At 36.7% G+C, this 26,341-nt stretch overlaps 1 protein-coding gene across 8 annotated transcripts in view; it reads left to right on the forward strand.

The window, feature by feature from the left end:
• Positions 1 to 26,341, forward strand: part of LOC131036200 (uncharacterized) — a 60,419-nt gene that overhangs the window by 19,943 nt on the left and 14,135 nt on the right. For all 8 annotated transcript variants that reach the window (XM_057968035.2, XM_057968036.2, XM_057968037.2 and 5 more), the window contains exons 6-10: positions 9,777 to 9,846; positions 21,613 to 21,658; positions 21,771 to 21,993; positions 22,194 to 22,399; positions 22,538 to 22,612. In XM_057968035.2, coding sequence (XP_057824018.2) covers positions 9,777 to 9,846; positions 21,613 to 21,658; positions 21,771 to 21,993; positions 22,194 to 22,399; positions 22,538 to 22,612 — 620 coding nt within the window. The remainder of the gene's footprint in view (positions 1 to 9,776; positions 9,847 to 21,612; positions 21,659 to 21,770; positions 21,994 to 22,193; positions 22,400 to 22,537; positions 22,613 to 26,341) is intronic.

Here is a 26,341-nt window from a genome sequence, read left to right on the forward strand (position 1 = left end):
AACTTGTCGCATCTACTTTGAATGATAGGCCGGATTTGCTCATTGTAGAATGCTAGAGAGGGGTCCTTCACTCACACAACAACCCTCATCTGGTCAAGCATAGAGTCAATGCACTCATACACCTCTCCAAGGTTAGGTGCATCCCCATCCCCATATCTGATCACTTGGAATACTGGAGAAATGATGGAGACAATGTATTTCGCATCAGTCCAAAACACATCACTCTTCACTATCTCCTTTACCCTTCTCCCCTGCTCTGTCTTGGCCTCAACCCACCTATTCCACTCATTAGTCATAACCATGAGTTGCAATGCCTCTTGCAACTCAATCATTCTCTCCAAGAGAATGAAATAGGATGCATATCTAGTGTCAATTGGTTTCAAGAACTCCTTCTTCGCTAAGGTCCTGAAGAGTGCATGTGAAGTGTGGTGGTTGCAGATAAACATCTGCACATCTCTCGCATCGGTGACCACTCCTCTAATCCAATCAATCTTCCCCATGTCCTTGAGTGCATTGTTCATGGCATGCACACAACATGGGGTCCACCAAATGTGTCTATAGGCTGCCTCAATGAGTCTCCCTGCTGCTCAACACACATAGGCTGCATCTATCACTACTTGGACCACATTTTGTGGCCCAACCTCCTCAATAGCCTCCCTGAGGACCTGAAACTGGAAATCAGCATCTTTATGATGCCCTGTACAATCAACTGCTCTAAGGAAGTATGGGCCCTCTGCACATGTGACCATGATGTTGATGAGTGGACGATGGCTAATGTTTGTCCACCCATCTATAACTATGCTGCACCTTGATGCCACCCAACATGCCTTCATCTTCTCCATCAAAATATTGATCTTGGAATAGCATTTATCCAAGATCGAGGTCCTCATTTTCGTCTCCCCTGGTGGCACATAAGATGGTCCTCCCTTGGCCACCATAGCCATCATCTCCCTATAATAAGGAGACCGTGTAACATGAAATGGAATGCCATTGGCAAAGAAGAACTTGCCAATGGATTCATCTATCTCATCTCTCAGCTGCACATTAAACATATCAGCAATGGGGTTGCTCTGTGGTGTTTGCAACCTACGTTTCCCAGCCCTGGCGGCAGTAGAAGTGGAAGTGGATGGAGATCCAAACATCATTCCTCCCGCATGTGAAGTATGAGAAGTATGTGGCACATTGTGGTTGTCGTGAATTGATGCCCTAGCAGACAAAGTAGTAGGCATTGAAATTATTTGTGTCATCTGGAACCCACCAAAGCCTGTTAAACTCAATTCTGTATTGTATATTTTTGGGTTCCTCCAAAAACTTACAATGTTTCATGCCTTTTTCTATATTGTGGTTGTCGTGAAGTGATGCCCTAGCAGACAAAGTAGTAGGCATTGAAATTATTTGTGTCCTCTGGAACCCACCAAAGCCTGTTAAACTCAATTCTGTACTGTATATTTTTGGGTTCCTCCAAAAACTTACAATGTTTCATGCCTTTTCCTCTCCAAAATAGAAAGTGTGCATTCACCCTACTAATGCTACCGAACCATTCTTTGTCACAAATATTGCACTTCCACTTCCTTGTTCCCCCACTTGAATGTGATGTGCCTTCTATTGATATTTGTGAAGCAAACTGTTTTAGAGGAGACTTAGGATCAAAATGACCCCTAGCATATGGTGCCAACAACTCTGAAGGGCAACCTGTACTAACTGGTGCACTCGCCATAGAACTAGATTGGGCTCCAGGATCAGCCCCATGGTCACCCCCCTCATTTTCAGGTTCATATTCTGAATCATTCTCACTATGAGAATGGATTTCCATGTCATCTTCACTCATGCCTTGGGAGCTCATTGTGAAATTGACATTGCATTTCACAAAATAAAAATAAAAATAAAATCAGCCTAGTTTAACAATATATTTTTAAATTTTTTTCCTATTCATCTCAAAATGAGATTTGATGTTGAATCTTGAGGGCAAAATGATTCATCATTTTGCCCTCAAGATTCAACATCAAATCTTATTTTGAGTCTTGAGATGAATAGGGAAAAAAACAAACCAAAAATGACATAGAACAATGAAAATCAGAAAAAAAACAAAAAAAAAAACAAGAAGTTGAAAAACCCAACCTTGTGCTTGAAAAATCTCTCCAAAATGTAGAAGAATCTTCTTCTTGCTCTTCTTCTTGCTTCTTCTAGCTCCTATCACGCTTGCAATCACTTTTCTCACCCCTTCAATCAATCTTCTTCAAGTATTTCCTCCTCTTCAGGTTGCTGGAAAAAAAATCAGTTTTCCAAAATGAGAGTGAAATCCAAAATAAACATGCTTTTGTGTTGTTTTGGGGGGTAGGGTGGGGCCCACGTCCAATTAGGGTTACCCCTTAACCCCCCCAAAAGGCACATGTTTTTAAAAAAGTGCCTTTTTCGCTCCTCATTCACGTGGGAATGCGGGAGACGCCTGGGCATCTCCCACGGAGACGCCCATACGTCTCCACGTCTCCTTGGGAGATGCAGAGACGCGGGAACGTCTCCATGTCCCGGTGGCGTTTGGGTGGCGGTGGCGGGACGGCGGGGGATGTCACGTCCCCGTCCCCTGTCCCCGAGACGTCTCTGACGGGGGGGCACGCCCAAAAAGGGGGGGGACGCGTCCCTGAGGAACACTGGTTTTTTTTACAAGATTAATGATTTTTGAATTCTCCAAAAAAAACGTTTCAGATACCAGACTAAGGTCTGACAACACAGCTAAAAAATAAGAGAATCCAAGTTCTGAAGGAAAATGCCTTACACAAAAAAAGTCGCAGAGCTGACTAAAAACACACTACCCAGCCAAAAATAAGAACCCCCTGTCGCACAACCTGAGTCAGCTTGAGTAGAATCAAGACAACCGCCACATACCATCATGAAACTTGGCACCTTTACATTTCAGCCTCTTCAAAAATGCCAAGCGAGTAGCTAACACAAGACAACACAACTGGCGGCAAACAAACTTCTGAGCAAATACACAACAAACATGCTTCTGAGCAACATAAAACAAGTTGAATATGTGAGCTACAAAGGACTTGCCATGTGTTAAGCAACAAACATAAATAGCCCAAATAAACCACCCGAAACAACCTGAAATTGCAGTCGATCAGCAAAGAACACCTGGCTAGACTTGACATCAATGACATCTCCCCCTCAGCACCAACTGAGGCTTCAACACCCACTGAAGGGAGACTCGAACCCGTGATCCAAGGCTCTGATACTAATTGTTGGAATCGTTTGCCGTTGCCCCAAAAGCTCACATTATCAACGTTTGATACAAACACCAGATTTAACTTGACTCACGGGAGGCCGTTAAGCCATGTCACGAGTACCCAAGGAGGTGCTGACCACCAAGTCAACATGACCAAATTAATCCAACTCGTAACAAGCTAGGGTACATAAAATAACAACGTAAAGTAGCATTCATGCTGTATATTAACTTCAGGGTACAAAATGGAGGAAGACAACTTACTTAGCATGTATAGTGGAATGTGTGGTTTTCTGCTGTTCATCTGGATTGCTTGCAATGTGATAAATTTCATGAGTATTTTTGATGCTAGAGTCCATCTTTCTTATTGATGATATCCCAAGATACACAAGTATTGCTAGAACACTCTCTTAGAAACAGTCAAGAAAGAATATATGTAGCAGTGGTCTTGGTGGCCTCAAGATAGTTTATTAATGATTATAAACAAGCTAGAAGCATACACTTGAAAGGTTCAAAGAAGACATCAATTAGTTCAGTTGGAGCCATTGCTTCAAGGTATGTTGTTTTGACTTCTATTTATTTTTAAGCTTGTTAGAGAGTGTTCGTGATTAATTTAAAATGTTTTGGTTTAAATTTGTTGTACACAAAAACACCACAAATTGAGCTCTTATAGCAGTGATGACGATGAGAATGAGAGCTGTGACGAAGTTAAAGTAAATTGAATAAACCTTTCTTCTCATTCTGAAAATCCAAACACAAGTTCTATTGGAACTCGGCAAGATTGTTTTGCATGACCTTCACCCTTTCTTCAAAATTTTGCAAATGGCACATTGAATTCCAAAAAATCCTTGCTTCAATTTGCCTCGTATCTACCATTAATAAGGGTAAAATGTAGGGGGTAGCAATCATTGGTTATGTCATATTTTATCATGAAAGGTGTAGTAGAGTTGCACACCATTTATTGGGTGATAGTGGACATGGGGTTAAACTTTGTAAAGATATAACATTGGCAAGATTGGTTGTGGGTAGAGAGGAAAATTTTTACTAGCACCATTAAGAGTAAGAAACATTCATCCAAAACGTTGCAATCTATTGATGACTATTTCAATGTATCAGTTGGAGAAAGTTGTGATAGAGAGAAGAAGGTCACTTCTACTACAAATTAGAAAAATACAATGGTAAGGTTAATGAATTTGCAAAAATGTGAGCAAGCCAATGATTCAGTGGTCAAATTTTTTTATGTCCATGCCATCCCATTTCATTTGGCAAAGTCTCCTCATTTCAAAGGTATGTTGAGATATGCAAATGATAGTTAGACCCTCCCTTTGGAGAACATAGATTACGTACTGAAAGGTGAACATATTGATGGAGGAGATGAGACAAACATGTATTGGGATTGGTTGTTCCATTGTCATGGATGGGTGGGTTGATGTTCATTATCGGCCACTCATTAATGCTATTGTTACATGTTTAGTTGATGCATACTTTCTTAGAGCTATTGATTGCTCTAGGAAATGTAAGGATGGTGATTACAAGTATGTCTTTTTGAACGAGGCCATAGAGGAGGGTGGGTCTTTCTATATTGTGCATTTTATAATAGATTCAGTTTTTGTTTGTAAGTTTAGCTGGTTTGATGGTTGAGAGTGCTTCCAAACATTTTTTTGGACTCCATGTTGTGTACATGCTTTGAAAGGCATCGGCAAAATAGATTGTGAAGATTGCAATGGCCAAAGCTAGAGACATACAAATGTTTCTATGTACAACCATCATACTTAACTTGCAGATCTTATTGAAAGAACTCCTCAAACTAGTTGAGATTAGATATGCTAGCTATTTTATTTTGTTGGAGAGGATGTCAAAGGTCTAGGATGCTCTACAATCCATGGTGGTTTGTTGAGAATGCAAAAAGTGGGCTCAATCAAAGAAAAAAGAAGGGAAGAAGGTCCAATATTAGGTAAGAGAAATTTATTTAATAGTTTAAATTAATATGTTTGAGTTTTCACTCTGTGTTCATTTTTAATCTTAATTTACATTATTTATAGTTGTTGGTTAATAGATTTGTGCTTTTTAAATACCTTTCAAAAATGACTCCAAAATGTTCAAATTGAAAGTAAAAAAAGAACCAATAGTTGAGTCACTTGTAATGGAAATTGCAAGTGCTCTCTGAATTTTGATATGAAGGTACAGTTCCCTGCGTTGGATAAAATGTATGTTTTATGAATATGCTTTTAGCCAGAAAACAATAAAGGCAAACTAACATCTCTACCCATAACCATGAAAGTAGATGTGAAAAAATGATTTAAAATGAAGTGAGTGAAGATAAGTAAAACATAGTTTAATTACCCACACCCATGAAAATACCCTTTCCAATAGAATCAAAATGCCATGGACTTTGATCAAGTCTCACTCATGCCTCAAAGGACAAGGGGGATCATAATCCCTAGGCAAAGAGCTAACAACAGATTTCTTTCCAATATACAAATTATTTCTGAAATCAAAGTTTCAGAATCAAATGCATATACATAGTTTGATTTAACAGAAAAGACAATGAAAGGTAATTACAAGAGAAACAAAGCTCATGGTAATCAAAAGAAAATATTGACAGATGTATAGATCAGCAAAATCTTTTTTATTTCATCAATACCAAAATGTGGGCTCACAGACTCAATACCTTTGTAAAATAAAACTGTGTAGTCCAGAAAACTATGTTGCCTTCTTTTTTTACAGCAGAAAAAGAATCCCCAACTCTTTGTTTTCATTACATATATATCCTCTTTTCTTTTTTGATGAGATTTTCAATTAACATAACTGATTCTGGGAAAAGATTATGAATTATAAAATATTTCTTTTTAACATTTCACCTTCTTGTGAAATTGCTGCTTTCAAGCTGATTTAAAACATTATTAAAATGTTTTAAATTGCTGCACATAAATGACTAAGAAAGTTTTAATTTTTCCTACAGCCACTTTTTATTAAATTCACCACGGATTAACCAGGTATCCTGGAGCCATGAAAATTTGTGAGCAGTTATGAATTATGATATTTAAAATTACAGATGGGTTTTTAACCATTTTTGAACAGCTTGCCAAATCAGAGTACTTCCTTTGTAAATTGACCTTGCCAACCATATTGCTGCATTGAGAAAATATTAAAATAATACATCATGTAAGCTCGTATGGTCATAAAATTAAATCTGGGATCTTTTAAGGCCAAAATATTAGGTGGGTTGTCTTTAGATTTTGAATATTTGCAACTTTTTTTTTGGCTGCATTTTTGGACTAACATGTGTAGAATTGGACTGTTAGATTGAACCGTTGAACCACTGAACCGATTAAACCGTTGAACCTTTTTATGTTGGTTTAGAGGTTCAATGCAGAAATAAAATTCATAACTTTCAGCTGAAAAACTCCATTTCCCACGAAATTTGGACAAGTAAATGATCCGTTGAACCTTTGAACTGCGGGGTTCAATCAGAAGGTTCAAAATTACAGACTTAACCCACAATATGCTTCATTAATCACTTTGCCTTTACATTCTGCTACGCGTTGAACCTTGGAACCTTGAACTCTTGAACCAACGAAGGTTCAAAGGTTCAAGTTCATTCTCCGCACAGACTTTTCTGGACAAGTTAGACTTGCCGCAACTAAGGCATGATACACACAAATACTCAATGAACCGTTGAACTCTTGAACTAAACTCCAGGTTCAAACAAAAGGTTCAAAGACGCGAACACTTAGGCATAAAGAGGCATTGGCCGAGACAAACTTAAAGCAGAAAGATGATAACTTAATAGAATTAATTATGCTGAATGAAACACATTATCTCGACACAAATATACCAATGTAAGAAAAATTAATGAGTGCAAAAACAAGGGGTAACAATGAAAAATTAATGAGTGCAAAAACAAGGGGTAACAATGAAAAATTAATGAGTGCAAAAGCAAGGGGTAACAATAGTGTTAATGTCATAATTTTTAAATGTTGCTTGTAGATATATTTGCTCTATCATATCACCTATTGTGGGGGTAATTAGGTATGTGGATACAAACTCTCCTAGCCTTGGAGAGATTGAAGAGACTTTTGATAGCATGCTTGATCAAATGAAGCAAGCAATTCATGACAAGGATCTTATATTACAATTCTAGGAGGAATATAGCAGGCCGATTGTCACAAAGAGGTGGAACACAATGAACACCCTTCTTCATATGGCTGCCTATGCTCTGAATTCCAAGTCCTATGCACTTAGAGCTGGCCGAATTCTTTCTTTTGAAGATGACGAGGTGATGGAGCAGTTTAGGAAGGCCCTTCGTAAGATGTATGGTAGTGAGGAGGCAACCATACTGAAAGAGCAGTGGCTTCAATTTTCTGATTTGTAGGATCCTACATTCAACAAACTAGAGGCTAGGATAGATAGAGCCACCATTGTACAAAAATGCCCTAGTGGATTATGGAAATTTTATGGGAAGGACACATTAGAGTTGAAACAACTTGCTATATGTCTACTCTCACAGATTGCTAGTTCCTCAGTTGCAAAGGGGAATTGGTTCACCAATGGCTTCATACTTTCAATCAAGAGGACCAAGCTCAACTCAAAACTGGGGAAAAAGCTAGTTGTAGTTCATAGTGCCTTGAGACTTCAAGATTGACAGACTCCAACAACACATTGCGACATTGATCCTGAAGATGTTAAGATTGATGAGGAGGATGTGCAACGGGATTGGTTGAGATTTTCATTGAATTAACCATTACTTCAGTGAGAGAGTGACACAAACTTTGAGTCTTTTGATATTGATAGCCTAGATGAGGTGTAATTGTATTTTGAAGTTTGAGACTCAAGTTAAAGTTCTAAATTTAAATTTAAATTTTTAAATTTTTAAATTTAAACAATATACTGCTTTATATATATTTTAATGATTAAACTGCTGATATACTGCTGAAACACTACTGGTATACAGCTTTCATGATTAAATTTTATTGCTGTTGTCATACTGCTGTCATAATTAAATTTGTGTATCTCCTCTTCATCTCTACTGTTATACTGTTGTCATTGCTGTTATTGTGTTCTAATAGTGGTATAAGCATAAGGTTGCTGTTAAACTTGTTGAATTTGACTCTCTCTCTCTCTCTCTCTCTCTCTATATATATATATATATATTGAAAAATTTATCTATCTATCTATCTATCTATATATATATATATTGAAAAATCTATCTATCTATCTATCTATATATATTTTAATATAACTGGAAATTTATCTTTCCAGTTGACCTCAACAGTAGTCTGAAGTGATACAGTTTGTTTTGTTTTGTTTTGAGATTTTAGGGGTAACAAATCTTCTTTCATATCCCAAAGAAAAAATTCAATCATATTTAAAATTTTCTATGCACAAAATAGATGATGTTAACTTTTCTGGGGTAGTTGCCAAATATTTTAAGAGGCAAGAATTTTGATTTGGAAAGGAAAAAACAACAAAATTTGTTGGGAATACATGTTCAAAACCCTTTTTCTATAGTGAACATTTGAATTACATAGAAGTCAAGGTATGCTACATGCTGAAACTAGCATGTGTACTAGCATGCATTTTTCACTAGAGTTTTGAGGGGGCAAATCTAAGTCTCTCATGGTGGGGGAAGTGGTGTAACTGGGTTAGCAATGAACTTGCATCCTCATCTATGTTATCTGAATTCCAGTGTGGCATCCATACTTGTAAGGGGGAAAAGGTACCTTTTGCCTGGATATATATTGTTTATTCTTCTTCACCTGTTGTAGTGGCTTTCCATATAGTTTATCTTATCACAACAAGAAATCTAAGTCTGTTATTAATTTTTTTGAAGCTTATTGACAAGATTTATGTTATTTTGACTAAAGTTCCTGCCAATGTGAAGTACTTTGCAACAATTTGCTGTAACAGTTTCAGCGAAACCCATGGAGATAAGGAATTTTCAACTATATAAGTTAATAATCTATCTATCCAAATGAGCTTAAATTCTCCTTGAAAATATTCTCTAGTTCTTTCCAAATGACTAGAGTCAAAAATTGTGGTGTAGTTATGTTATTGGACTGTACCTTTATTCTATTTACATGGAAAGTTGCAACAAACCTCTATTTTTTTTGTAAATATTTCATATAAATTAGATAATTCATAGAAGAAATTTTCTAATTTTTCTTTGATACATGATTATTGCTGGGAATTAAATTAAAAAAACTTGTGGCTTAGGAGAATGTTGACTAAATGGATCTGGAAATACATAATAGGGTTTTTGCAAATGTTTAATTTTGCCACTTGTATTCTTGTTGAATGTCACATTTCTAGTGATTTACACTCTTGACATGCTAGTTCAGGTGGGAAACACCACTTTATTAGATTCTGATTAGTCACAGTTCATTTTCTTTCATCAAAGTTGGAAAACTTGGGCTTCATTTTCTAAAATCATAACAACATATGCTTTATTCTTCTCAGATATTGAGGAGAAACTGTACTTGTGGTTCTCTTTTACTTCTACATTTCTCCCTCGGTTGAGATATTGATATTTTCATATATTGGAATTTATTTGCAGCATTTTTGGGTGGCTGTTTCAATGGTGTTTTTCATTGCAGCTACAATGTTTACCCTTCTGAAGCTAAGTGGTAGGTATACTTTCTCTCATTTTGTGACTGACTTCAATTAATGTTGATTATTTTCTTCAAGTTTTATATGTTGTATGTCTGAATAATTTAGTTAGTGAGGATTGTCATTGATACTGAAGTGTGGCGTATATGCATTTAAGAGACTGGGCTTCTCATTAGGAAAATCCTACTTTGTAATAGCTTATTTGTTGTTTGTATTCTGCCGAAGGAAAATAGTTTAGTTCTTTTATTTCTGATGGTCTACAAATATAGCTCAAATGACCATCTGAGCCAACTGATACTAATGCTTAGCTCTTTATGAGCAATATGATACTTAGCTCCTTAAGAGAGACAACATAGAAGTTACTACAAGAAGCCAAACAATGGAAGTCCAAGAGTCACCCCTTAGAATTCCACCCTAGATGTCCCTTTAGGATTTAAACTGGGGTCTCTACAATAAGATCCCAACACTTTAACCACTTGATCTCAATTCCTTGGACTGAAAATAAATTTAGAAAAAGAAAATAAGATTTTTTGACTCAAAATATGATGAAGGACTCAGAGTGATCTTCATTTTTTTGTGTAGATCCTCAGTTATTTCTTGTGTCATGTTCTTACAAGATTAAAGGTTTTGTAATATATGAATCTGATTTCCTACAGTTTCAGATGAACATCCAACCTTATTCATGCTCCCATGGACGATGAATTTTCAAGATTGCTTAAGAGATTATTGTTATGAAGTACCAGTAACTACATCTTACGGATGCAATTTCAATTTATGACATGGTTCTTTTTTATGAATCTTATATACATATGTATGTAATTTGACATAAAAGTTGAGTGAAATTTGAGAGATTGCATTTCTTCATTATGGTATTTAAAGCCAAAATTGGCCAAGATTCAGACTTTTGAATTGGACGTTAGAAATCTATACATTGGCATGGTTCAGTGTTTGTGAGTTCAACTTTGTAATTGGTAGTTTAAATATGCGATTATGATTGTTAGTTAAAATAATATGTTAATGTAAAGATTGATGTGAATTTCATACTCTTTTTTTTCCTCCTGTAAACATATATCAATGATCTCTATGACTATGAAATGTCTTTTGTTTACCTTTTGTCATTTTTTCTGTAACTTTTTAAGCACAGTATTTTCAAATTAAAGTTTGCATGTGAAATTATTAATTGATACGTTGCTTCTAAATCACTCTACTTTTATTTACATTTGATTTCTTTATAATGAAGCTAATATTGCAATGGCACTGCAAAACTTCACAAAGATTCTTGTTAACAAGGACATGACATAATATGATATGGTATGGTCAACTTAGAAGACTCTGTTTTCTACTATTTCAATAGGAAAGTGTTCTATCATATGGTTTTTATCAACATGGAGAGTTGGAGAAAAGGTCATTTTAAGAATGTTTAAATTCAAGCGGTACTGGTCAAGCATATTGGGGCAATCACGACTAATTAATTGCTGGAATCATTAGGCAAACAGGAAGGATATCTCCTGCTACTGAAGAGTCATACTAGGTGTCAAATTTCATTCATTGCTGTGTTCCTTATATGGTTCCAAGTGTAATGACCTGATCAAAACGTTAAACAAAGCCACAAATTGCAATATGAAATTGTCTCATGGAAGTAAGACTTCACAATTTCATGTATCGTGAAGAGCTGCTGCAATTGCTTGTTGACAACAGTCGGGTATTACAGAATGAAGGTAATGATATTTATTACTTGATCGACCCTCCTAATAATGGCGGTCTCCTCTAGAACAACAGTGATTTTCTTTAATAAAGGATTAATTAGAAAATAATAATAAGAGGGGCATGTAAGTTGGAAGAGACACCCGGTTCATGAAGAGGCACTCCTCTCTCCAACGGGTCATAACATTAGAAGGACACAGCCCTCCAGCCTGATGAAGGGGTATAAGAAGATCACACCCAAGATACAAAAAGGAAGCATCGAGGTAGAAGATATCAGATTCAGACTTCGGCAGTCCAACTCAGCATACAAGAACAGTATTACCTGCAATTTGCTAATGATATGTGTGTTTAGTCAAAATTACCTTCTTTGTGACGATAGAGGAAAACGTTCATACACTTCAAAGCGAATCAATGTATTATTTAATAATCAATGGTTCCAACACACTTGCAAAGTCTAAGCTTTTATAGTATCACCAACAAGAGATTAGGAGTAATTTTTTAACAAAACAATACGTACAACTACTCACTATCATAACTATCATCTCAACACCTAATAAAAAGGAGAAACGATGCATCAAACTATCAAATGGTAATTAGGAAACCACGAGTTAAAACATCCCAAAAATGTGTTGCCCTAGTCCTTGGTGAAAAATCCAATTCCCAAATTCCAAGATGAGTCCACAAACTAAAAATAGCACATCTTTCTCACCTACCAGGATTTTGCCATAATCCACTCACCAACTTGGATACTCCATTTCCATTCAAAGATGTCTTGTGATGTCTCATAAGTTGGTCAACAAGTATAACTTCCTCTTACATCATCTGAGACCTATGAATACCTTTCTGTGGGAGATCAACTTTATAATTGGTAGTTTACACAAATCGAGGTCATCATCACTAAAGAAAGGACCCTTAGCCTCAGTGAGCCACTCAGATTGTGGATCAACCTCTAGGATGATGGGGGCGGAGTTAGTGCCTAAAGGCCGCTTGTGGCAAAGATGAAGGCTGTAATGAACACAAACTAGATCACTCAACCTATCCACAAACAGTCTATTGCGCTTCTTGGACTGTATGTGCTCAAACATTTTCCAATTGTGCTCACAACCAACAACATTGCATGGTTGGATCAATATTCGAATTGGAACCTTTGAAGATTTGGCACCTTAGCTCCAAACATTTCCCACCATCTATTCATGATGAGAAAAAGAAAAAGAAAAAGTTTATTACATTTTAAACTTAAATTATGCCCTTAATATATTTTACTTGGCCGCAATGTTGTTTGATTATCTTTGTGCATGTCACGGGAAAAGAGCTCTCCTTATGCAATCCTAAAGGTCTTGATCTCGTGGACTATCTATGTTGTAACAGTAGGCAACATCCACTCAAACATTGTGTAGAGCCCATTCAGAACCTCTTCATTTGCCTTGAAATAAGTGCGGTATTGGAATGTTGGATTGAGGTTATAAGCAGCTGCATGTAGGGGCTTTTGAAGCTAGAGATGCCATCGCTTATCAACGATCTCTCAAATTGGACAATACTTAGCTTCAATTCCCACATAGATGGATCTAATGGCCTCCTTGGTCCTATCCATGCCCTCATCTATGTAGCCCATTGTGGGCTCATCTATGTAGCCCATTGTGGGCTTCTCCCAAAATGACAAACTCATAGAAGAACTCTTAAAGTTTTAGTGAACTGCAATTATTGTAAAACATAAAGTGTAAATAAAAATAAGCAAATAAAAGAAAAATATGAATAAAGAGTAAACATAATGTAGAATTAGATTTTCATTTACCTTTACAATCTCTGCAATAGGTACCCAAAAGCTTGGCTCATCAAACATGCAATTTGCCACATCAACTCTTGCAGTGGTCCTAGCATAGGATGAGGAAGTCCACTCCTCACTAACAAACATGCACCTCAAAGCTTCATTTGACTGAAGCAAGGATTGTAATGTGGTGAAATTTGTTGCAAACTGGGTTATGCCAGGACAAGCGATGCCCTTTTGCTTCGGGAATTGCCTAATTAGGCTGAGTACCCATGTGTGAGATTGTATACAAATTTACAAACGCTTTTGGCTGACTGCACACATGTTTTGATCCATGGAAGCTTGCCAAAATCCTCCAATATGAGGTCAAGGCAATGGGTAGCACATGGAGTCCAAAATAATGATGGGTTACTCTCCATCAATAGTCTAGCTGCAACAAAATAATTTGCTGCATTATTAGTCACCACTTGCACCACATTCTCCTCACCCACCTCAGTGAGGAATTCCTTGAAAGCTTCACAAAGGAATGTGACATTTTTGGCATGTCCAAAAGCATCAATTGACTTGATGAAATATGGTGCCACCTAAAAAGAAACAAAATCAATGATTCAATAAAAGCATAAATTAAAAATATTAATCACTAAATCAATGCATTTTAGTAAGTACAATCACCTGAGGAAGAAACAAGAAAATTCAGCAATGCCTGCCTTATTCAATCAATGCAACCATCAGTCAAGATGATGCAACCCCTCTTCCTCATCAACCGCTGCTCCTCTATTGTGGCTTTTACGTCAGCCATTTTTTGTGTCAAAATTGAGCCCTTTATGTCATCTTCACTAGGAGCTTTGAACCCCCCCGCTACACATAGTAATGGCATCAACCATATTTTGACAATAAGGAGACCTAACACTAATTAAGACACTTGTCACAATCTTGTCTAATCTTATGTCTCAACCTTATTTTTATTTGTAATGTATCTCATTGTAATTTCATATTCAATCAATCATTCAAGCAATTATAATCAACCAAGCCATTCTTGCCATTTTCTCTCTTTTAGAAGATATTTTGGTCTAGCAATTGTTCCTGTGGTGTTTTGAGTTCACCATTAACTCCACATGGTATTAGAGCTCTAGTGTTGCAAATTCCTTCCTAGATTAGAGGGACATTATTGAGCTTGAAGAATTCGTTGGGTACATTTTGGAGTTTCAAAGACCTCATGGTTGAATCTAGGCTGTTAAGAGAAAGTCAGGTTTGGCTTTCTTTTTGTCAAACTTCATTATGTTGGGCTAGATTTGCAAGGTTTCGAAGTAGGGTGAAAGTTGTTTGATCTAGGAGGTAGCTGAATTTTCGGAGCAATTTGGGCCAAAACAAACCTTGCCATCGCGTTTGAAAGGCCCAAAAACTTAAAGATTTCTTATCAAATTTGGAGATTTGGTCTCAGGACATTTGAGGTTTTTTTTGCCCTATTCGACAAAATTAGTACAACTGTACGTATCCATACCTAGTCGTACTATACAAACCTTTGTTGGTGGAAAAAGCCTTGTTGTGTGTTGAACATTCTTCGTGAAATTTTGGCATATTTTGTCGATTGCTATTGTGATTTTTTGTGACCTCTTGCATTACAATGTCCTTTGCTTGCATCATCGTACTTTGTCCTAGTGCATTTGTACTTGGTCAAATGACATTGGTTGTGTGATTGTTATTTTTAAATCTTTTTTTTAATAAAAAAATGATTGTTTTTAATTTTTTTGTGGTGCTTGGTTTGGTTTATGGTTTACGCATTGAGTCCTTTTGGCATTCACATTCGGTCACATTGGGCACCATCGGTTTAGTAGATAGGGCCTTAAGTCTTGTAGTGTGGGCCCCAACCTACCTGTTATCTTGTCACCCCACCTTACCCAAGGGGCTACACTTTTTTAAAAACTGCCAATGCTTGACACGGTCATATGGACATCTGATTTTTAGTGCCCAAGTGCCTATTTGGTCCCTATAGGCCCTACATAAGCCTTTTTTTGTTTTAGAATATCTTGGGCTAATGGAGTTTGTTTTTCAAAATACAAGATATTGCCAAAAGTTGGTTCTACAAATTTTCTAGTGGTGCAGGTTATTTTTTCGAATTTTGTTGTTTGATGACAATAATTGTTGGTTGAAGTCGGATCTTTTTTTTGGCTCTTGAACTCGTCACTTTTTGCCACAATCTTTGATTTTTTGCAACTCCTAAGGTATTGGAAAGGTATTGAGGAGCTCTATCTAGCCATCCATGTACTTTTTTCCAAGTTTTTCTCTAGGTATCTTTTATTTAGCTTTTGCTATATTTGCATCTTGGAGGATTACTTGGGCATTTTGGCTCTTGGGAAGATTTCTCTTTGATATCATCACTTCATTTCAGCCACATTTCATGTATTGATGTATGATTTTATCGTTTGAGGAGTGTATCATTGTTGTAATCATGGATTATGCAACTCATCCTTCTGTAATCATCGACTAAGGATAATTATGAGTCTTGGCAAAAAGGCATCCTGACACATTGTAGGTGGCTCAACCTTTTGCCTCATCTTTATGGACTCATCCTTGATCCAGAGACAACATGGAAGAAATCAGTTTGGGCTAATAAGAATGATCATATTGTAGGATTGATTGGTACAAGTTTTAGTGCAAGCATCTTCAAAGAAACCACACATAGTTTGGACCAAGATTTAGTAGTTCCACATAATTCTCCTTTCCTAGATGATCTTGCATCAGATTGCCTCATTCCGCTTGATCATGTTGACAATCTACCCTTTGGTGATGATACCATAGAGGAGTTTGAATACGATGCAAAACTCGAGCATCTTGATTGTCTAAAGACTTTTGTTGCAGCTCCCACCTCTTCAATTGAGATCACACATCCATCTTTTGTTGGTGATTCATTGAGAACTTCTAGTGATTCGTTACAATAAGTATTTAATTGTCTTCTTGATTTGGATTTGTATTTAGCAAACATTGCATCTTGTTGGAGTTGATCACTCAACCCTTTAGCTCCCAAAGATCACTTGGAATCAGACACCTGTCACACACAAAGAGAGATAGCAAAACTATGGAGGCCAAAAGAACAATTGATCCAAAAAGATGAATCATAATGATTATGCAATAACTGAATTGACAATGTTAAAAAAGAATATTTATAAAGGAAACCTAAAGCTAAATAAAGAAAAACCTAAGGATAGGGAAAACACTCCTAAGTTTAGCTTAAGTGTAATAGAGAATAGGAAGACCTAAGTACTCCAACAGTTCCCCTAAGTACAACTTAGGGAGTAGTTGAAAACTCTAAATGAAAATGGATAAAATGCAAAGGATGGGTCTCGATAACAAAAGGCTTGATGAGGTACCCATGTACAAACAAAAAAAATCTCTCACAACTGGAGAAAAGGAGAAAAACCTAGTGGTTGAAAACTCCTCTCCAAAAGAGAAAAAAAAAAGATTGAAGGACTAAGAAGCCTCGAAAAAAATGTTCCAAGAATAGGAACATGAGGAACCTTCTCTAAACCACGAAGAAGTTGCAGATAACTGTCGAAAAAAGAGACTGCTATAGTGTTGAAATGAAGAACCTCCTTTGAAACCAAAATGATGATTAGGATCAAGAAGTCAACAATCTGCATGAGTGCCTTCAATGACACTACTTGAACTATGATCAAATTGCAAACAAAGGTAAAACATCTATAAGTCAAAGATATAGGTGGTCAAGAGTTTGTATGAGTGGCCTCAATGACACTACTCAACCATGCAAGAGTAAACCATAAGTAAAACATACAAGTGCCAATAGTCTAAAGAACATTGATCAATCGAGGAATTGGAATGCAAAAGTGTCCATATGGTAAGTGTTCCATCTCATCCAAATACAACCATTGCATTCAACTAGTACATAGGAACATATACTATATACATAGCTCACTCCAAAGCAAAACCAAGGAAGCATTGGCACCAATAGTTGAAACCCCCACATAATGCTGACAAGGGAGAGACTTGATAAGTCCACTGAAGCTGTGTGTCACCCAATAGTGCATGAAGGAGAACAAACATCTGAATGTGTATAAGAGAGTACTTGCAACTCAAAAGGGTATGCAAACAAAGCACAATGTTGTTGTGGAGGGGTCAAATTGTATATGTCAGATCCTCATAACATACCAGACGTATGGTGGTTCATTTTCCGTTGAATGCCTTACCCTTCATAACTATTACCTAGAAAACCTAGATAACCAAATTGCTCACTTGTAGAGGTTGATGGCCTGCCTAAGATTTCTCGCACAGATGGTGTTTGCGAGGTTGTGCGCTTGGTAAGCATCACTAGGATTCTTTTCCTTCAGGTAGAGCCACACATGCTAAGGCACCCTTAGAGTTGGTTCATAGTGACCTCATGCCCTTTCTGACTTTGTCTTTTTTAGGGGCCAAGTATGTACTCGCATTCATTGGTGACTTCTCCAGGTTTACATGGGTGTACTTTCCTAAGTACAAGAGTGATGTCTTTGATTCCTTCCAAATGTATGAGACATTTGTGGAGAATCAGTTTGGTATTTCTATCAGGAGGATACACACAAATAATGCGAGGGAGTATGTTAATTAGGCATTTTAGGACTTTTGCATTGAGCATGGCATATTGCATCAACTTACAATTACTTATACCCCTCAATGGAATGATGTTGCCGAGAGAAAGAATAAAACACTATGGGAGATTGCTAATTGCATGATTCAGTCTCAAGATACGGATGCTCCTTTTTGGGTTGAGGCAGCGAATTGTGCTAATTACATCCAAAATTGAATACCTCATAAGGCATTGCGACATTTGACTCCTAAGGAGGCTTGCTCCTATGTCAAGCCTGATCTATCTTCATTCAGAGTTTTTGGGAGTGAAGCTTGGGTGTTTATTCTAGATGCTCAACAGAAATCCTCTGTAATGTCCCTACTTTGAAATATAATTTAATAATAATAATAAAATTACAATACATGAATAAAAACAAAAAAATAAATTAAAATATTAAAAAATATATAATTAAAGATAATTAATTAAATTTAATTAAGTTAATGAATGGTCAAAAGACATGGAAGGAAAAGTTGTGACTCCCTCAACAATGAGATATAAAAGGGGGAAGAGAACCTCATTTGAGAGGGATAATTTGGAAATCAGAAGTGCACATCTGATTTAAATAAGAAGTGCAGATCTGATTATGAAAGGTTGTGTCCCTTTCAAAGGGCAGAAATAATGAAGAGTTGCACTCTTTCAAAAGGTGCTAATGGTGAAAAGGTGTGTCTCTTGCCAAAGGGCGTGCATGATGAAGAGGTGTGACCTCTCCCTCACATTGAGATATATAAAAGAAAGGAATAAAAGCATCCAGTAAGAGCACCATCAAGCAGATCAGATCAGAACTGTTTTTATTGAGCTATAGGCAGTAACACCCTTGTTCTTGGTGGTATGCATGGGGATGTGTTTAATAAGTATGCTTAATATATGAAGCCTGATAATGTTCTTATGCAGAACTAATAGTAACATTAATATGGACTGCAATATGTATGACAATCATACTTAATTTCATATATATTCATAATACATAAGAAATTAGTATACTTATAGTCTAAATCATGTTATTCCTGTTAGTATTTAAGAAGATGGGAATGAGATGTTCCAAAGAGGGGCAGTCTAAATCCAAGCAATAGGTTAATTCCCAAGATAGGGTGGGGATCAGTGACCCATAAGCCTTGAGGGTATAGACTCAAGATAGGTAAGGGCTTGGATTTGTAAATTTTGAGGGAACCTATTGTATTTGGTCTCTAAGCGCTTTGGTAACATACATAAACCCTTCTCCCTTAAAATTGAAGTAGTAGCAGGGTTTGATATCTATATTAAGAACTATGAATAATGAAATTAATCATCTATTGAGGAAAATAGACAAGCACTTGTTAATAACTTATTGAAGAAAATCTATCAATTTTAGTATATTTAAATAGATCAGGTAGGGGACATTACATCCACAGAGAGGAAAAACCAACCACTCATCTTTGCTGGCTATTGTGAGGATGTTAAGATGTATAGGTTTGTTTGATCTTGTTTCTAGAGAGGTATTGTTTCCTGAGATGTCTAGTTTGATGAGCGCTATCCTCTCATGGACTCTTCATCACCAACTTCTCTATCACTTCCTTCTCCATCTCTTGAGGAGTCTCTTTTTAGGATGAGGATATTGATCCAGTTCAGCGCCCACCACCTCCACCTCTACTTCCCAAGTGGGCTTGTAGTATTGTTGATGTAGTTGGAGATTAGGTAGGTTATCCTTCATATTACCATCGTACTCGTTCATATCTTTTTGGGGTTTCTCTTTTCATTTCAGATGATCCTTATGCGGTAGGTATTCCTAAGTAGGATAGGGCTATGGCAGATGAGTATTCTTTAGATGAAGAATGATACTTGGGGATCTTGTTCCTCTTCCTAAGGGAAGAAAGTTGGTGTGGTGCAAGTGTGTGTATCATACCAAATATGCTACATATGGTTCTATTGGTAAGTATAAGGTTTATTTTGTTTGTAACGAGTTTTTACAGGTTGAGGGCATTGATTATTCCAAGACCTTTACTCCTATTGCCAAGATGGATTTTATTTGTCTTGTACTTTCACTTGCAACTTCACAAGGATGGTCAGTTTATTAGATTGATGTAAAGAGCGTCTTCTTTCATGGTGATCTTCATGAGGAGATCTATATGGAGCAGCCATAGGGCTTTGTACAAGACTCTACTCTTTTTCCCTCTTATGGGGGTATCATTGATTCTATTTTTGTGATGTATGTAGTCCTTGGGGGTATCATATAGTCCTCAATGCATCATCACTTGTATAGCTATGTATCTTTTCTCTCCTTTGGAGAGGAGTTTTGTCTCAATGGGTTTTCTCCTTTTCTTTGTTTGTGAGAGATTGCATTGTACATGGGTACCTAACATGGCCTAGTTTTCGCGACCCTTAGTCATCTTCATCTTTGTGTCATTTGCATAATAATCTACTACTTCTTAAGTTGCACTTAAGGGGGTTGTTGGTGTGAATAAGCTATTTTACCCAACAAGTTCATTAGTGGGCCCTATTCACATTCTTGCCATTTTCTCTCTTGTGGAATATATTTTGGTCTAGTAGTTGTTCCTGGGGTGTTGGGAGATCATCGTTAACTCCTACACATTGTATATCTCCAATAAAACACCATTAGAAGAAGTCGTTTTGATTTTTTATTCTTTGAATCAAAGATGAGTGGGGATATGAATGATACCCTCTCATGAGGGAGAAGTTAACTTAGAATTTATTTCTTCATAACTTATACCTATCAAGCTGGATTTTTTGCATTGGTGTCTCTAGAGGCAATTGATTTGGTTATATTCTTTTATTAGTCCCAGATCAAAATTCATTGATTTGTGTTATTGCATGCATGATAATTGGGTTTAATGGTTGATATTTCTTGATCGTATTAGGTACAAATGAATGTAATAAGTTATAACTTAATAAGTCCTAAGGATTGCATTTCCCATTTTTTAAGTTTGGTGAAATTATTTCCATATGGGTTTTGAACTTTAAAAGGATTTATTGGAATGTTTCTTTTGTTGTTAAAAAATACTTTTAATAAGTTATTATTTGGATGTGGATATTGTGGAAATTGGGACTCCCATATCAGGAACAACAATAATGTTATCATCCTCTATGGAAGGTTTGTTGATTGCCATACTCATAACCTATTTTGGGAATCCATGATTATCTTAATCATCATGTTACTCTAGTGTTTGACTAGCTTTTCATAGAATGCCGTAGCCATACAAGAATAATTTCTCTTTTCAATGTATATGCAAGGTAAGAAGAAGATGGTTTGTATCAAAAGCCCAGAGCATGCAGCACTAGTTCTTTGGCATTTTAATATGGTTCCTCTTACAAATTAGGGTTGATAAAATTAGGTTTTAAAATCCTCAGTAAAATTTCTGCAATTCCAATCTCCAATAAAGTTTAAACTTCAAATTTAAAAAACAGCTGTATATTTACTCTCTATAAAACGAACAAAGATGCCCTAGTCTATCTTTGTATCCTAAATTGCCTTATAGTTTCCTTTTCTTTTACCTTCTGCATATTGAAGTACAGGCATGATTTCTGTGGCACCTTTTGCGGTCATTTTATCTGTATTCCAGTGAAATTGAGGCAACTTACTTGAAAGTGTGGCATTTAGTTATAAACTATTTGTTGTCTCATGTGTTTTGATCAAGCATTAACTTTCTCTTCATTTGTAGTATTGGTGTTGATTATTATGGTGATATTTTCAATTCAATGCAGGTGATGTAGGTTCCTTGGGATGGTGGGATTTATTCATAAACTATGGGTATGCTCTCATTCCACCATCTATTCCTTTGCTGGGGTAAAAGCCTTGGACATGTTAATCTGATTTTCAGTTGTTGGTTTGTGTTTTACTTGGGTTTGTTTCTGGACTATAGAATTGCAGAATGCTTTGCTTTTCTTGTGTGTACAAAGTGGTCCAATCCTTGCATCCATAGAGAGCATCAGTCTGGAGGAGCAAGCACATCCTCTATAAATAGGCAAGCTTCTTCTAGTGAAAACCAATATCAGGATGGCATTTGTGGGTTGCAGAACATTGGAGGGCACATTATGAAAGTTCCTGTAGTCGCTTTCCAGATACTTCTCTGCATGCGTTTAGAGGTTAGATTTAACAAGTTCTGTATTCTAAATGATGAATGATCAAATTTATTTAGGACATCCATTGTTTTCTAACAGCATTGGTGGTTGGGTTTATCTTTATCTTCGTTAATTTTCCCATGATTCCAATAAGGATATTTTGCAAGCCAACTGCAAGCCAATCTTTTTGAAGGTCCCTGACCCTTTAAATTATTTTGCTTCAGGGTACACCCAAGGCTGCTCAGCATATTCCTGCCCAAGTAATCTTCATTCCGCTTTTCCTTGTCCAAGGTGTGGCTGTCCTATTTTCTTTGTCACGCTTTGTAGAAAAAATTGTACTTTTGCTACGCAGTGGGAACAATACAGCATTGGCTTTTAGGATTTTCACAAAATTCCGTGACACTTTTGGATTTCTACATCACGGATCCAGGTACAAAGCAATTTCTAAAGAGCTGTCATTTCTATACACATGCTCACACACTCACTGATGCAAGTACTTGACATTGATTGAAAGATTTAGTTCAATCATCAGTGTGTTGGGATTTTCACGTTTCAGTCATGGCTGCAGGCTTTTGGGCTGGTGGTGTATCGATGAAGGTAGTAGAGAGGAGCAAGCTCGGCTTTTGCATGCCCAAGGTTCAGGGTGAGTTTTTTTTGTTTCTGTGAACATGCCTTTAATGCTAGTAGAACTATGGAGTTGAATCTTCATTTTTTCATTTTGGAGGTAAAGTTCTTTGGTTGCTCATCAGGCTTTGAACAACTTCTTTGACATAGGAGATATCTAGATTGCTTGTGACATTTTTTCTTGATGTTAAGCATCCTTGCACTCTTGCATAGGGGATAAAGACTTCAACTGGTTTTTTATGTCGAGTTTACAACTTGTGATTTGGATAAATTTGCTTCAAGGTGTGTTGTAAAAGGTGTATGCACATCCCTTGTTGAAGTACACATGCAGCCTGTTCCCTCATGTCATGAATATATACATGTAAGTTTTGTCCGTAGCAATGCATCATAATCACTAGGGGGTGTGGGTATGAGTTTGCGGACAAACATTTGGAAGACATTTTTGTAATCAAGGGATGCGTGCAAATACATCTTAACTGTTATTAACATCAAATCATAGATGAAAACGAGTTTGTTACTCTTAGTTGCTCACTATTATTTGATAGTCATCATTGTAGATCTATGCTTTTTAAACTTGCATTTGTCTTTGACCTGCTCTCCTTTTCATCGAAATCATACAGATGTGTCTTGCACACTTTCCAACTTTTCATCTCATTTTTTTTTGAATGAGTAATAAATGGCTTGGTTGGGGTCAGCTGACCTGTAAATGCATAGGCCATTTCATTTTTTAGTTTATTTTGTTTTTTCTAGCAAGAGACATACATTGAGATGTTTCCTGCACATTATCTGAACTGTCATTAACATTGAATTATAGATGAAAATGAGGCTGTTACTTTTAGCTGTCTTTTTTGATAGTCATCATGGTAAGTCTATGCTACCCAATCTTGCGTCTGTTTCTTGCTCTCCCTTTCCATCAAAATAGTGCAAGCATTTCTTGCATGCTCTCCAAATTTCCATCTCATTCATTGAATGAGTGAGAAGCCTGGTTGGGGCAGTGCATTTCATTTTTTTATGTATTTTGCTGTTTTTCTACCGAGAGACATACATTGAGATGTTTCCTGTACATGTCTTCATCGCTGTGATAAGTATCAATCCCAAAAATGTCTACCCTTTTTTGAGGGTAAGTATCTCTAGCTTTCATTGTGATGTATGCAGTATGCATAACTTACATGTATCCTTCGCAATTTTCCACATGGGAAAGGTCAGAGATTCTCAACCATCCAAATTTTCATTGCTCGAGGACAAGCAATCTTCGGGAGGGGGGACAAAAAATGTCCCCTTTCTAAAAATAGCACTTATTATTTATAGTAAGACCAATTATCCTAAAATAGTGAATCAGGACATATGGATTAACCGGGAAAGTTTGTTATTCAAGAACAGCTTGTTATTTAATACGTAATATTGTGGAAACTTGCACCTATTACATTTACTTTTAAACGCCTATTTAATAGAACTTGTAAACTGCTAAATTCCCACAATGATGAAGATAAGGTTGGGGAAAGGAAACGAGGGAGAAAGGATTAGAAACAATTTAATGTTATTCTGAAGCTTGCACCCAGAATATGATCCAAATTTCCTGCTCTCATTTTTAGGTCACTTAATTGTCACTTCTTTATTTTAACTAAATTATTTTATTTGAAGTTTAAGAAACAAAATCATTTTTTGGAGATCTTACATCTGCTAGCATCTTCTATTAGTCTAGAGATACAACCCCACAAGTTTTTTCTATGAGCAAATGCTGGGCAAAGGATCTACTACTTGTGATAGCCGGATGAAATAACTTGTTATAGCAGTAAGTGCAAGCAATGACAACATTGGCATTAAACAACTAGGTAACTCCTCTTGAGTAATAGGATCAAAAAACTCAAATTCTTTACTTTCTCACAATAGCTAATGGAGATCAAAGGTTGACAATTCTTTTCCATGGCCTAACATCAACCATCCAAATCCAATTCCCAAGGCTCACTACCAAATACTTAGAAGAAATAAACATCAAACTTGACATGGGACCAAGTCTCCTTGAGAACTACATTCCACATTGCCTTGTGGGGTGTACGGTTCTAAATGTAGTTGGCACAATTGATTGCTCTAGCCTGAAAGGTTGAGTGGTATGGACTTGAATTGAATCATGTAATTGGCCATCTCTTGTTTTTCCTCTTGGCCACACCATTCTACTATGGAGTGTAAGGAATTGTGTGTTAATGTTACACCCCCAACTTATTTGTGTGTATTTGCCAAATAGAAACAATGCTTTGAAGGTCTTGAAAGTAGTTATAAACTCGTTCTTTTACTTTAGAAAGTGCACCCATGTGCATTGTGAGAAGTCATCAATCAAGGTGAGCACATACTTTGCCCTTGAAAATGATGGAGTTGGAAATGTCATAAGTTTAGGGGTGCCTAGGCATGAGAGGCATTACCCTTAGTAAATGAGCCTTAATGAAGCTTGCCAAGTGCACAACGTTGACAAACTCCCTTGGTGCTTGAAATCTTGGGAAGACTAATCACCATGTCTTTTGTGCTCAACCTATAATTCAGATGACCAAACTATTCATTCCAAATCTTGCTCAAAGAATTGGCATGTGCAATGAGGGATGAACTTGGAGAAGACTCAAAACCATCAAACCTATACGAATGAGATCCATGATCAACACTCTCTATAGAAACACCAATCTCACAGCTTTGTAGCTCTCAAAATGACTACTTGTGTGAACTCAATAGTCTTTCCCTCACATAGTGACAAAACTAATAGATGGGAAGTAGATTAGTAGAGATCTTTGGAACCAAGAGAACATCATTAATGAACCCATTAGCGAACTGTATTGTACCTAATCCCAAAACAATAATTTGTGAAGTCTCTTGCTTTAATTTGAGAAGTATTGCTGCCCAAAAGTGAAAAAAGTAGATCACGTGAATGTGTCATATGGTGAGAAGCACTGGAATCAATTATTTAATCATGAGAAGATGAATCTTGCAAAGCTTGTGTAGAAAGGGCTTGCCCTTCACTTGTGGAAGAGGAATTGGAGATAGAAATCCTACGTTGTTGTGCAGCTCCTGCAACAGTTTCCTCCAAAGCCTTTAACTTGTGCAAACATTTGGAGGGAGGTGTGGACTTTTGAGTGTTCTTTTGCTTCAGTTTGGAGGGAGGCTCATCACTTGAAGTAGATTTTGTCTTAGGCTTCCTCTTACTATTGCCCTTGGATGATTGAGCCATCAATGCACTCTTAGAACTAGGAAGTGCATGCAACTGAACAAGCTTGGCTTGTTCCATAGTAAGATGCTTACTAAACAACTCAAAGGTTGGCATCTTAAAATCAGTCCTTAAGACATCCATGGTGGAATAGAAGCTAGATGACAACGCTTGAAATGGGCACTTAAAGTTAGACAGATTCAAGAATATACATTCTTTATTTGTTTTCTCTTTTTCACAAGCTTTCAACTATGACAATAACAACTTTAACTTAACAAAAAAGTCCTCAAAAGAAGGAAAATCATTTGGAGAGAGTGATGTCAAATCTGCCCCTAATTGCAAAACACAAAACTCATTAATGGTGCCAAACAAATCGTCAAACTTGTCCCAAACTTGTTTAGGTGTAGTGCACTCTACATCTAAGTCAGCAGGTTCGGCTGAATTTCTTCCTTGAAGTTCAAAATTCGCATCAAATTCATACGGAAAATAAGGGATGACGTGTTTGCAGAAAAGTTTTTTTTCCTTGCGTATTTTAGGGTTCCATTGTATTTTTTTAATAAA

Source organism: Cryptomeria japonica, chromosome 10, assembly GCF_030272615.1.
Source record: "Cryptomeria japonica chromosome 10, Sugi_1.0, whole genome shotgun sequence".
Taxonomy (NCBI): Eukaryota; Viridiplantae; Streptophyta; class Pinopsida; order Cupressales; family Cupressaceae; genus Cryptomeria; species Cryptomeria japonica.